The 14,869-nt window shown below is 40.3% G+C and overlaps 1 protein-coding gene across 4 annotated transcripts in view; it reads right to left on the bottom strand.

The window, feature by feature from the left end:
* Positions 1-8,213, bottom strand: part of MKX (mohawk homeobox) — a 133,077-nt gene extending 124,864 nt beyond the window's left edge. Inside the window, exons 1-2 of one of the 4 annotated variants that reach the window (XM_073581734.1) lie at positions 7,891-8,213; positions 1,124-1,374 (exon numbers count right to left, since the gene is read on the bottom strand). In XM_073581734.1, coding sequence (XP_073437835.1) covers positions 1,124-1,302 — 179 coding nt within the window. In that variant the 5' untranslated portion in view covers positions 1,303-1,374; positions 7,891-8,213. Of the gene's footprint in view, positions 1-1,123; positions 1,375-7,890 lie in introns of those variants that run through there. The other 3 variants (XM_073581732.1, XM_073581733.1, XM_073581735.1) reach the window with 3 other exon arrangements.
* Positions 8,214-14,869: the final 6,656 nt, after the last annotated feature.

The following is a 14,869-nucleotide window of genomic DNA, read 5'->3' as shown; positions in this document are numbered from 1 at the left end:
TGCGTTTCATCCGTTTTTTGCCAGATCCGGCTACTTGTCTCATTCCGGGGTCTGCAAAAAACGGCTACTGTAACGTTTTTTGTCTCCGGCGAAAAAGCCGGAAGCGCCGGATCCGATGCTTCCGGCTTTTTGCCACAATGAAAGTCTATGGGCGCCAGAATGCGCCGGATCCAGAAAAAGACGGATCCAGCCACCGGATCCGTTTTTTTAAGTCTCCGCATGCTCAGATCCAATTGGCCAGCCCCTAGGAAACAGATATAACCTGCCAGATGGATCCGGCAGAAAAACGGATCCGTTTCTACAGTTCTCCAAAATTTATGCCGGATCCGTTTTTTCTAAAAATAGCCGGATCCTGCCTGACGGCAAAAAACTGATGTGTGAAAGTAGCCTTACTGGTTGACCAATCGGACTTTCCACCTACTGTGTCATCACTTGCTTGAAGTAATGCAGATTGTACATCAGACACAGCCTATCGTTGGTCCCTTAGACTCCAGTGGATCAGTAAGGTCATCCTGCAGCTATTATCAGATGAGATACACCAATGTCAATGCTGCACGCAATAAGAGACACATGTAGAAACCAACAGAAACAATAAAACCAGTCCAGCCTTAACTTCTATTGGCTTTAATAATGGCTCGATAGCCCAAGAAGACCTATGAAAAGAATATGTTCCCTAAATAAGGAAAGATATTTTATATTACACATTTAAAGAGAACCTGTCACAACGACTTTATGACTGAAGCTAGTAGTATGCCTTTATAGGTCCAAGTACAATAATAAAAATGATATCCATCTTGAAGTAATCTGATGTTCCAACGTTGAGAAATCAAGGTTTGAAGCCATATGCGAATTATCCTGGAAGTACAATGGGGGCAAGTTATTGCACTCAAGAGTATATGGAATTACCCCCTAAGTACTTCCATTCTAATTTGCATGTGTATTGAAAGCTTGATTTCTCAGAGAGGACACATCGGATTACTACGAAACAGATATTATTTTAATCTCAGTAGTAAAATCATCCAATCGGATTCCCTTTAAAGAGTGCAAGAATATATCATCATCCCTCAATTCAATACTAATAGAATGATAATCAGTGTACAGTAGCTCAAGTAAACGTTCTTACCCGGGGCGCCGATGTCTAATGATGGCATTGTCCTTTACTGACACACTGTCTTGAAGGCCAATATCAGGATTGGGGCTCTCCATTCCCACGACATATGGTCGAACTACTCTTTCACGGTCACTTGTGGTGTCCTCAAACAGGACTTGACCACTGAGCTTGTTGAACATGATGGTGTTCATGGTAAGAAGTCTTGGAGCTTCTCTCTCGACTCCTATAGAAAATGTAGTTCTGTAGTGCAGAAAAATTGGGTCCTACACAAAAGAAACAAACATTATAGATCAGTCCTCTCATTGACATACACGGTCCAACGTAACACAGCTGAGGCATGGAGTTTCTCCAACTTTCCTAAATGAACTTATCGCCATCTCCTATAAAGATCTTCTCACTGTAATTTCAAGTAGTTATAAAAATTCCTAATAGTCAGGACCTATTACTGGTAGAGATGAGCGAACCCAAAGTTAGAAGTTCTGCATTCATACCTGACAGTATCCGGTGCTAAACGCCGAACACGGACTTCTCCCGGAAGTCCGCTGGAATGTTCGGCGTTCCGGATTAAGAAAGAGATTTTTTTTTCCATATCAAAAGTTTGGGTTTTCATTGTTTTCAATGTCGCTCAGGTTCTCGTTCAAGTTTGGGTGCAATTCTGGTTCCCGACCCGAACTTTTAAATAAATTTCGGGTCGGGTACCAGAACGCGAACTTCGACGGGTCTGCTCATTCCTAATTACTAGGTAAAATATATAAATATCTAAAATCTTAAAATCAAATGTTTGACATCTTTAACATAGATATAAAAAAATTATTAGATACAATAAAAATGTAGCCTCATCAGAACTTGACCGGAGAAATAGTGAGCACTTGCGTTTAGTCCAAGACTTAAAAGCACATATTGACCCCTCCAAGAATGATGTGTACTGTACATGTGCCACTGGCAAGAGCCATGATGTTTGGCTGGTGGTACAAGGTGTCCCTTGGCACTTTTTAGGACAGATGCCACAACGCTAATTAGTGATGGAGCTATGAAGCTATGAACCTGTATACAATCTGCCTTAGTCAATTCTTACTTGGCTATCCAGGAGTATAATGAAATGATCACATAATTATATCCCTAGGCTCTGCTTTTACCACTCTGATGGATCTAGTTTCCATCTTATCCAAATGGCCATTGATGGCTCCTTTTGACGATAATTGTTGCAGAATGTGAAGTCAAAAATATCAAAAAGATCTATAATCTTATGAAAAGTGACACGGATTCATGGAGTATCTTCTTACTCTGTCTACCTCCCCTGTGTCTGAGGATTCCACCGGCAGCTCATTATGATGATGGAAGGTTTTGGTATATTAAATAAATCATAGTCCTGGAGAATTAAGGCAATGATAAGATAATGGATAGAAGGAGAGAGTGGCTTATCCTGTCTGGGACAAGCTGACAATTTGGGATTTGTAAAGATTTGTCTGGGTATTTCGTAAATTGAGGTCCATTCGCAATACAAGGCGTTGCTGTGGAAAAACTAGTAAAATGCAATCATCCATGTTTTGGAATGCACTATTTATATCACCGCCTGTCTTCGAATGACTGTAATGTGGCACAGAGGAACCACAGTGAAAGGAAGAAACGGACAGTGCACATGGAAGACAAATGGTTGAATATAACGATATCATTTGACATTTGTTCTGCTCAGTTTCCACCTTCTTCCCATTTATAATTTGATGGATTCAGAATTTTACAGATTTGCATTGTACTGAAATTAAAAAGATGTGCAGTCAACTGCCCGCTCCTCCGTCTTTTCCATCGAAATCTACGTAATTAATCACAGACCCTTTTACTCGGTTTCATAGGAAAGAATCAACATTACAGCAAAGGAGAAAAATAAGGATCCGCATACACCATAAATATGGAGAATTCTAGATAATGAAGGGCTCATTCATAGGAAGCTTTCTATCTCTGAATGAGCCCTTCAATATCTCGTATTCTCCATATTTATGGTATATAAGGAACTTTATTTTCCCCTACATAATATCACAGTATGTTACTTACGGTTTTACATAGGACTCTAGGTAAACCTACATACATAACCATATCGCAATGCACATACGCTCCACAAAAACTGCAGCCCAAAAAAGTAAAATGACACACGCAGCTCTGCTACATCAGTTTAACATGGCAGTGTCGGTTGTTTAAATACGGAACATGTATATATATGTGATTATTATAATAGATTACTTATGGTTACAAAAATGAGCAAAATAGGCCATAAGTTCAACATATTCTATCTAAGAAAAATGTTTCCTTTTTCATTCAGTTTCGTAAACATGTACTAAAATGAAGTATGGTAGTACACATATTCCAAACACATTATTATTATGTAATTTTTAATGTATTTATTCAAGTAACTTTTGATTTCTCTTAGTAGCCAGACAAGACAGTAAGAACGTCCATGGCTGTCACAAGAAATCAATCCAAAATGTTAGATTCCAGTAGCAATTTCTTTGCACCCCGGCTCCCTATTCTGCCCCAATATGTATATTTATTCCCACATACATACTATATTATTTCAGGTTCATAAAGACAACTACAAGTAATATGTATACCAAACCCCGTAACATAAAATATCAATATTGTAACAGGCCCATATTGATAAGGATGATATGGATGGAAGTGTATGTACATGCTTGGAAACCAAGAGCGCACAACATTATCCAGGACCCGGCTACATTTTTACTAATAAACAGTCTATAACATCTCCCAAAAACATCATTAAAAAAAACAAAAAAAACAAGCTTAGCCTGCAGAAACACATTTCTATGTAATTATATGAATGATTTTAGTTCCATCAACACCATTCATTCTAATAAAGTATCATATTTATGTTGCACCAATATCTTCCGCAGAGGTGTACAATTAGCTACTGGAAAGTATTGGACAATGTCAGCTGGAAATCTAGTTGTCTTCTTTCCCCATCACCCACATACAAGAAGCCATCACTGCTGCTATATAATATGTGTATAAAGAACATATACGAGTATAATCTATGACAGTTTTCCCAATATAGTGCACTTACACCATTTTTCCATATTGTTTGTTTGTTAGAATACTGTAACTTATGGGACTATTTATACATTGTATCCAATGGTTCTTGCTTTGTTAGCTCACACACATTGCAAAGTGCTGGTAATTGACGAACTCTTTAGTCTTAATAAGAGATGAGCGAACCCGAACTTTAAAATTTGGAGTTCGTACCGGAGACTTAGTGTTTGGTACTGAACTCCGAACACGGACCTCTCCCGGAAGTCCGATTGAATGTTCAGAGCTATGGGGGAAGTTCGGGAGGAGAGAGAGAATATTTTCCAGCTTCGAAGTTCGTGTCTCCGTATAATTCTGTAGAGTTCGGGTTCATGTTCAAGTTCGGGTAAAGTTCTGGTACCTGAACTGAACTTTGGACATAAAGTACAGTTGGGCACCAGAACCTGAACTTCCACGGGTCCACTCATCCCTAGACTTAATAGTATATTTGAGAATTTGACTTGCAGATGGAAGCTGTGGGCAACCACTGTCCCAAAGCATATACTGTATATAAATGCTTTATATATATGTATACATATGTTCATATCTGTAAACTTGTGTATGTAACGAATATATACTTGCTCCCTCTTGCACATTTATGTACGTGTATATACTGTAATACATGCGTAACCTATATGAGTTTGAATATGTATTTTCCTCTGTGCTTGTGAATGTGTGAAAACATATCTATATGTATACTGTGTATTTGTAAACATGTCTTGTGCAAGTCTGTAAGTGCGAGTGTATATACTGTGTTATTTGCATACGAGTCACACGTGTGTATAAATATATATATACATTATATAGAATTATAGATCTATTTATATTGAGGGAGACAGATGCATATGTATATATCTCTGTACATATGTATATGTAAATGCGCTCGTGTGTTTATATTATGTGTGTATGTCATACATGGATAAACATATGCATCTTTGTATACACACAGAGAAATACACTATATATGTCGTGTGCATACATCTGTGTATATAATATATGAATATATTTTTTTTTAAGTTTTTAGACAACAATATATATGAACATATATACTGTACATACATGTGTATGTATAAATTTATATATGTGTTCATAAGTTTCGCATGTGGGTATGTGTATTTTTATACATTATTACTCGATCGTAGTATGGCGCCAGCATATTCTGCAGCACAGTACAGAGCTTTTGCATATGTATTAGTTTACTGGAAGTGGAATCCATCCTTAGAATATGTAGCATTCTGAATGGCATGGAAGCCCCTTTCGACCCTTCTATATTCCCATCACTACTACTATACCTAGGTAATAAAGAGACAATGTTCCATATTACAGTACCACCCCCCTCCCATCCTTCTCTACAAAACTTTCCTCAGTTACCCAAGTCCATGGGCGTTGCGTGCAAGGCTCAGACCCATGTCTTGAGTAGATCCATGGGTAAGACTCTGCATGAAGCTTGGGTTTCCTACACTCCAGATGAGCCTGCGCTGCCTTTGATCATTCCACCGCCTGGGAAGAGCATAACAGTATTTCCAGTGTAACATGCATTGATATATTACAGTGACCTTCCTTCATCCACTACCATCAACAACCTGCTGCAACGTCAGCCCCCGGATCTCAGTGTGGTTTTACTGTGTTTAGATTGAAGTGGAGCAACATGAAAGGGTGGCCACTATAAATATTTGCAGGGATGTAATTCAGACGTTATTTGTCTGTTCTACATAAAATATGAGCAGCTGTCTGAATTCCCTAGACTGTTCTACTGTATACTACAATAATATCAACATGCCTCATTTGTGTGGCCGTCCTACACTACAGCAATGTGTGACCTCTATTTATAGCCCACTACTTCTGGCCAAACTTACTGGCACTGCCCAAATCTATTCACCCATCATCTTACAAGACACTGGGCATGCCTGGAACACTACAGATGTGGCGAAGCTGCACATCTCCCCATGATGTCACAATGGGCTGCTACCTGTGGATTTACATAGGACTGCAAGTAAACCTGTATGCATATCTATATGCACTTCTTCACACAGCCCTAAAAGACTCATTTAACTCTGCTACATCTGTACTCTACATCCCTAATAATAGAGATACCAATCATACACATTCAACCCAGATTAGACCTCCTTGCCTTTGCCAAATATCACTCATCACTCACATGATTTACTGATTTACGCCCCTAAATACATGTCACAGGCTACTTCTACATATGACAAGTGCATGTGATGTATGCTATATAGTGTAGGAGATGAAGGATTTTAGTGCCGCAGCCCTGATGAACTACAAATGTCAGCATGCTAGTAACTGAACTTCTAAATCTCTGACTGTTCCCATATAGCTAGATCAACGTCAATATAGGTTCATACATGTTATACTGAGCACAGATGTAGCAGAGCTGAATTCTCATTTAGCTATTTAGAGCTAAAATGATGCAGAAGCCGAACCTGGTGAACTAGGTAGAACTCAGCCCTGCGATAGCCACCAGGCTTAACACCTACTCCCTTCATATACATAATACCTAATGCTACATTTCCTAGGAAATTGGCTCTACAGTATGTGTGTCTATACCGGGAATTAAATGGTAAGCTCTTCAGAGAACATGGACTGGTGGAAGCAGATGCATTCTGGCTGCAGGATATAATGGAGCGTGATAACAAGTGATTCAACAATGTGGTAATATTATAAGAAATTACATCTATTGCAGGACTCATTGTGACTGAATGACCCTGTAATGTAAACTGCTGGACTAATAGACACTAAGAGAAAGGTTTGCCAGCATGGGCTCTGATCTATGGTGGAGACAGATAGATAGATAGATATTGATAGATAGATAAATAATGGATAGATAGATAATAGATAAATGATAGATAACAGATCAATAATTATAGATAGATATATAGATCGATAATTGATTGATAGATAGATAGATAGATAATAGAAAGATAATTGATAGATAGATGATTGATTGTTAGATAGATAGTGGATAGATAGACAGATAGATAATTAAATAGATAATGGATAGATAGATAGATAGATAGATAGATAGATAGATAGATAGATGATAGGTAAATGATAGATATTTAGATCGATAATTGATAGATAGATAATAGATAGATGATAGATAGATAGATAGATAATAGAAAGATCATTGATAGATAGATGATTGATTGATAGATAATGGATAGAGATAGATAGATGATAGATAGATAGATAGATAGATAGATAATAGATGATAGATAGATAATTGATAGATGATTGATAGATAGATAGATAGATAATATAAAGATAATTGATAGATGATTGATAGATAGATAGATAATATAAAGATAATTGATAGATGATTGATAGATAGATAGATAGATAGATAGATAGATAATAGATAGATAATAGATGATAGATAGATAATAGAAAGATAATTGATAGATGATTGATAGATAGATAGATAGATAGATAATTGATAGATGATTGATAGATAGATAGATAGATAGATAATTGATAGATGATTGATAGATAGATAGATAGATATGAGATAGATAATATAGATAATAGATGATAGATAGATAATAGAAAGATAATTGATAGATGATTGATAGATAGATAGATAGATAGATAGATAGATAGATATGAGATAGATAGATGACACACTGAGTAATGAATGGCCCCTCCATCACAGCCATGCAGCCCATATAGTGGTCCTGCATTACCTCGCTAGGGTTCTGCTTGTCGTCCCCTCGTATGTCGGTGCCGGTGCTGAGGACCAGTCATTGGCCGCCGTGTGCGCCTCCGGTGCAGTCCTGTGCGTGCAGCAGCGCGGTCGGTAGTATTACTCCGCCGGCTCCCGCTCCTCTTGCCATCCCCGGTGTGAGCCGCACATGTCTCCTGCGCCGTCCTGTCCTCAGCTCTAACCGCACGAGCCGCGGCAGCCTCTGCTCTATCCTATGTACTACGCCTGAGGCGGCGAGCCCTGCACTGCGCATACACCAAGCGGCCCATGTTATCCAGCTGCGCAGCGCAGACTGTGAACATCCAGTGCTGCGGGAATCCAGGGTCCGGGGCGGGGGGAGGAGGAGGCTGGGGAGGGGAAGTGTTCTGTTCCTGCACACCGGGCTTGTTTTGGGCGCAGAGCGCTGGTATAGCCCCTCAATGACTGACTAGACTGCGACCACAGAGTGTGTGACTGTGCTGGGACCACTCTCCACCACTGACTCTGTGTGTGAGCCTGTGGTGGTGATACTGTACATTACTGACACTGTATATGATGTATAGAGGGCTATGTGCACTGGGGACACAGGAAAGGGCCCCGGTGCAAGAAGAATATATGGGACCTTTTCAGACCAAGAGCTCCTAAAATTGCACCTGTTTTCGAGGTAGAAATGGGCCCCTTTACCTCATGGGCCCCTGTACGGTCGCACCAATGATATGTCCACCCCTGCCGAAAACAATATATGGGCCCTTTGCAGCCCAAGAGCTAAAATGCAAAATTGCAGCTGTTTTGGTAATAGAAATGGGCCCCTTTACCTCATGGGCCCCTGTACGGTCGCACCAATGATATGTCCACCCCTGCCGAAAACAATATATGGGCCCTTTGCAGCCCAAGAGCTAAAATGCAAAATTGCAGCTGTTTTGGTAATAGAAATGGGCCCCTTTACCTCTTGGGCTCCATAGTGGCGCACAGCTTGCACCAGTCAGATATCTGCGCCTGACTATGCGATTACTGACACTGTATATAACATACGGTAACAATATAGGTGACTGTGCCTGATGCTACTATAGATTACATCTATTGACCCTTTGCAGCCCAAGAGCTCCTAAAAATGCAAAACTGCATCGACTTTGGCGGGAGAAATGGGCCGACACAAATTTCGGTTTTCACGCACTTTGCTGCTTCAGTGTTTTTAGAACTTTTAGATATTTTTATAGATACTGAAGTACAATTATAAGATGTCAGAAGTTTCTTAAACTTTTATTGATAAATTCATCGAGTTTATACAAAGGTTCAATAATTATAGTGATGTCCCTCATTTTTTAAGACTTCTGCCCTTGGCTCCGGCAGCTGGTTATCACTTCTGGCCCAAATTCTGACATATGAGCTCCCATTTTTGTCTCATCTTCAGTGCTTAGAGATTTTCACAATCTCTATTTTTGTTTGTCCACCCGCTTTTTGAGATTGACCAGAATTGACATACGGGGACTTTCATGGCCATGGACCCAAAATTGCAATGTTTTGTTTTGAGCCACTTAGTTATCACTTTTTCCTTGTCATATGGTCTCCGTCATTATGGATAAAGCTATGTTCATCACCAAATTGCTCCGGGATGGATGGCACAAGTTGCTCTTGGAGGATGTTTAGATCCCATTCTTTATTCATGGCAGTGCTTTTAAGCAAAATTGTGAATGATCCCCTTCCGTAGATATATAGCAACCCCACACATGAATGGTCTCAGGATTAATGATGGGCGAACCCGAGCAATAAAGTTCTGGGTCCATACTGGACACCCATTGCCTGTGCACGGACTCCAAACACGGATTTCTCTAGTAAGTCTGTGCTACTGTCCAGGTTCGGCACCCCAAACATTGGCTGTTTTTCACACTCTCAGCTCTGTGACAGCACGAGAAACACCAGCAGCTCTGATGAGCGGTAAGTTTGTTACCGACGGTCAGAGCGCTGCGGTTCCCACGCTGTCAGATGACTGCATATGAGCCAGCAGCTGTGACCTTTTTACCACCAGTCAAAGGCATTGGCTGATGAGAGAATACTACTCTCATCAGCTTACACCTGCTGTCTTGTCAGACAGGTGGAGAATATGGTTGTTTATTATTTTTTGCCTTTTACAGGTCACATGGGCATCAATGGATTAGGCGTAAAGGTGAGTATAACTTTGCTTTTTTATTTTTATTTCAATTAAAGGTGTCAGTTTCTTTATTTCAATGACAGGACTTTATTCTGACTGAGATTTTTTTTACAATCTGACTTTGGGATTAGTAATGGGGGTGTCTTATAGATACTTCTCCATAACTAACCCCTGGGATTGATGTCAGTGGCCATAAAGCAGCTGAAACCAACCCCTAATCTATTACCCCACTTGCCACAGCACCAGGGTAAGTGGGAAGAGCCAGGCAAAGTGCCAGAATTGGTGCATCTAATAGATGTACATTTTCTGGGAGGCTGCGGGCTGCTTTTTTTATGGCCTAGGGTAAGCCAATATCCATGGCCTCTTCCTACTCTGAGAATTCCAGCCCACAGCTGTCTGCTTTAGCTTGGCTGGTTGTCAAAAATGTGGGAGGGCACGCCTTGAATTTTTAAACTATTTATTTAAAAAATGTTTTAAAATTGCGTGGGACCCCTCTATTCTTGATAACCAGCCATGATAAAGCTGACAGCTGAGGGTTACTGCCTGCAGCTGTCAGTTTTGCCTGTGCTGGTTACCAAAAATAGAAGAGATCCCACATGATTATTTTTTAAGTGTATTTATTTATTGCACAGGTGCTGGCTGATGACTACTCTCATCAGCCTCACCTGCTCTTGCTTCTGTCAGTGACAGCAGGCGTATGCTGATGAGAGTAGTACTCTCTCATCAGCCGACACCTGTGACAGGCGAACCGACAGTCACAGCTGCTTGCTCACATGCTGCCATCTGATAGCGTGGGAACCGTAGCTCTCTGACTGGCGGGAGCGATCTTACCGCCAATGAGAATCCGTGTCTGCAGATGACAGCGTGGAAAACAATGGATGTTTTGGCCCCCATTCAGATGAATGGGGTCCGGGTTCAGGTACTTTTCTGATACCCGAACCAAACTTTTTTTTAAATGATCATCTGAATACACCGCACCCGAACATCCACTGATTCACCCATCACTTTTCAGGATGCTTTACTGTTGGCATGACACCGGATTCATGGTGGCGTCCACCTTTTCTACTCAGGAAAATCATTCTTCCAGATATTCCAAACAATATGAAAGGGGCTTCATCAGAGAAAATGAATAATGAACGGGATCTAAACATCCTCCAAGAACAACTTGTCCCATCGATCCAGGAGCAATTTGCTGATGAATGATGCTTTCTACAGCGTGATGGAGACCACATCACAAGGCAAAAGTGATAACTAAATGGTACGGTGAACAAAATATTGAGCCATGGCCAGAAAACGACCCAGATGTCAATCCCATTGAGAATCTGTGGTCAATCCTCAAAAAACCCGATATACAGTACAAACAAAAAACACAGAAATTGTGCTCACCTCCAAGCACCAATTAAACAAAAATGGGTTGTCATCAGCCATGCTATGGTCCAGAAGCTGATATCCAGGTGTAAGGGTGAAGGGCAGAAATCTTGAAAACCAAGAATCAGCACAGTAAATATTTAGTGTTCACATAACTTGATGTATTTGTCAATAAAAGTATAAAAACTTGTGAAATCTTATAATTGTAATTTAGTGACCATAGAAACTTTGTGAAAACCAAAATTTATGTCAGTCTCAAAACTTTTGGCCATAATTGTACTGCTGAAACTGTATATAGTTTGTATACAGTACTATGTATTTGACTATTCCTGGTACCAGTGGTGGACACACCTGGACAGGAGATGCAAATACAACCTTCATAAACATACATATCTACAAATTAAAGAAGTTTTCTGCTTTCAGAAACTTCTTTTTCCCCTGGCACAGGTTTTTGTTTTTTTTTAAAGTTCTTTATTTTCACTCCCCAGATCCAGCGCTGAGTCTCCACCTCTGCCCCCAGTGTCTGTTATTGTCTGTGGTGCTGATGTCACGTCATCAGATCCGCAGGCAATAACTAAGCTCAGTGGTTCTGCCCACGTTGGCGCCACAAGCTGCTCAGAGCCGCTCAGCTCACCGTTGTCAGCGCTGTTGACAATAACAGACACCAGAAGCAGCGGTGGAGACTCAGCGCTAGACCCGGGGAGGTTGAGTAAAACACAGTATGTTTGTTTTTATATTTTGTGAATTACAGAAATCAAGAGTTTAAAGAGGAGTCAAAGGAAAAAATGTCGACATCAACAGGGGGAGACATGAAAATATAAATACAATAGAGGATCCAATTAGAAAAATAAATCACATGATAGATCCCAATAGGGGTATCAGGGTAAAGTAGACAACTGTGGTATAACAATCGCCATAGAGGCTACACAAGAGCTGTAGACGCTGTCAGGAAGCTCAGGACCCCACACATGTGAACCGTGACCTCCATCGATTAGACACCTATTTTGTGTATAGACGATAGATTGTGATTGGGGGATCGCCTCGATAATGACGCAATAAATCTTTTCCAGGGTGTCTTGCAGGCTGGCCCCAAAAAGATGCAACAACTTTCTAAATATCCAAACGATCTGCTGGGTTAGGCTACTTTCACACCTTGTTTAGCAGCGTCTACTTGCCATATGAACCAGCAAATTGCATGCGTCAAACATACCCATAAGCACTTATTCAAGTGTCTGAGGCAAATGAATGTCTTTTTGGCCTCCATAGGACCAGTAAATGTCAGGGTGACTGCTATTCCATACGGAAGAAAGCGTAAAATGACATCTACCAATCTGCACACTTTTCTTTTTAACATGTACTATGGATACTACTGTAAATTTTATCGATATTGGTCAAAGGTATACATTCCAGGTTTTTCATTGGAAAATTTTCCCCATGGAAACCTCCAACAGACACCCCAGATGAGGTACGGTATGTAGGCCACGTGTAAGAGCGGCAGGAATCGAGGACCCGTCCTATTCATTGCAGTAGCAGAGATTCGCGATACCAGCTGCTTGCTCATGTGAGCAGTATATATCTATAGATGGGAGTTCATTGTCCCCGGTCACCTCCCGAATTAGAAGTGAATGACACCAGATTATCTACCCTAGTCCAACCACCAAGACACCAAATGCTATCCAAGTACCCTCAAATGTATGATCCTACAATGCATTGCCTATTAATGCACAACATAAGGACAGTACATAGAGAAATATGGGAGTTTACAACTGGTGTAAAAAAAAATGCAGTAAAACTGCAAATTTTGGCAGATCCCCTGTTTACGTCTTTTTTTTTTTTTAGTTTTTCAACACTTATTAAAAGTCCTCAGAAAAGTATTTAGGATTAAAGGGATATTCTCATAGTATTAAATTGCCTAAATAGCATGAAAATAAGTAAGTTTACAATTGAATTGCTTTATCCCATCATTCTTCTGCTATGAGCTTTTATCTGACATAGTGTACAGCTTGTTTCCAAGGCGCTCGGCCACCAGAGCGTAACTCCTAGCATACCAGTCTAGACCATCTGTATAAAGCAGTTAGTTTCTGGCCACCATCCCCCTCCCTCTCAGCTTCTGACCAAGGTGCTCTTATCAGTCCTGTAGAATCACAACATCCCCATACAAGCACACACATGCATGCACAGACCCCAGAATCAGCAGTTTCCATGGCAGTTCTCCTAATCATCGCTCTCACTTTCCGGATCTAGGTGTTGTTCAAAGGCCCTGTTATCGCTATATGCAAATATCATAATAATAGGGTATATTCAGAGAAAACAATGCTAGACCTGCTTAATGTGTTGTAGAAGGATGAAGCTCTTGACCAGAACTGTCACTCAAGGAAGAGCACCAACTCCCAGTCAACCAGGAAGTAAGGAGATTGCATGGCTCTGAACTGCTCAAGAGGCAACTTGAGATAATTCCATCTTGGACTCATTGATGACCTTTGTGTAGGACAGGCCGTCAATATCAGATCAGTTGGGGTCTGACATTATGCTGTTCAAGTTTTATATGCTGTGTACTTCCAGCAGGTGCAGGTGATGGGTCAAGGACACACTCTGATGTAATTTTTATGATTTGTTCTAAGGGTAGGTCATCATTGTCCAAGTTATGGTTAACTCCTTTATAACTTGCCCCAGAAGTTGGGGGAAATTGCAGTACAGATTTCAAGTTTCTGGTGCAAATTTATACTGAAATTTGGTGACCTTTAATGAGTTTAAAGAGAATTTGTTAAAAATTGTATCTAATCTGCAGGCAGGATGTTACAGAGTAGGAAGAGCTGATTAGGTTGAGATACATTTTTTGGGGAAAATGTTCACTTTATTCATTTAAACACCTGGTGTTTGCATGTATTTGAGTCCAGTGGGCGATCGTATTCAGTGATTGTAAGATGCCAATTTTAGTAAATTTCAGCCTATAACATACTAGGAGCTTGGCACCCAAAATTATGCATATATCACTGCCACTTACTAACAATGCAGCACATTTCACAATGTAGTTCAATGAAATGAACATATATATATATATATATATATCTGTAGCTGTATGCTGGCACCAGAGAACAGTATATCGTTACGATGTGCCATTGATAGTGCTGGTTATGATCAAATCTTGTACAGAACAACATCTGATGTATACAAGAACATTTTAATTTCTTGACAGCGAGCAGTAATTTTGAAAGTGGTGAAGATGAAGAATCGATATGCAAAGTATATTGCACAACTCTTTACTCGAGTGATACTAACTAACAAGCAATCAGCCTTACATGGCAGCCGCTTCCATACATACTGTATAGTGTATTGCTGAAGATGAAGTTGGCCAACAGAATCAAACCTGACCTGCTAACTTTCCAATAGGTATCTGCCTGGTGTCAGACTAGAGGGCAATATTTCCACATGACCATTATTCGCACTTATGCCATGACCATAA

Source organism: Dendrobates tinctorius, unplaced genomic scaffold (genome assembly GCF_039654945.1).
Source record: "Dendrobates tinctorius isolate UK_male_01 unplaced genomic scaffold, ASM3965494v1 ptg000070l, whole genome shotgun sequence".
Classification (NCBI taxonomy): domain Eukaryota; kingdom Metazoa; phylum Chordata; class Amphibia; order Anura; family Dendrobatidae; genus Dendrobates; species Dendrobates tinctorius.
The sequence above is the reverse complement of the archived record's forward strand: the minus strand, read 5'-3'. Positions and strand labels throughout refer to the sequence as shown.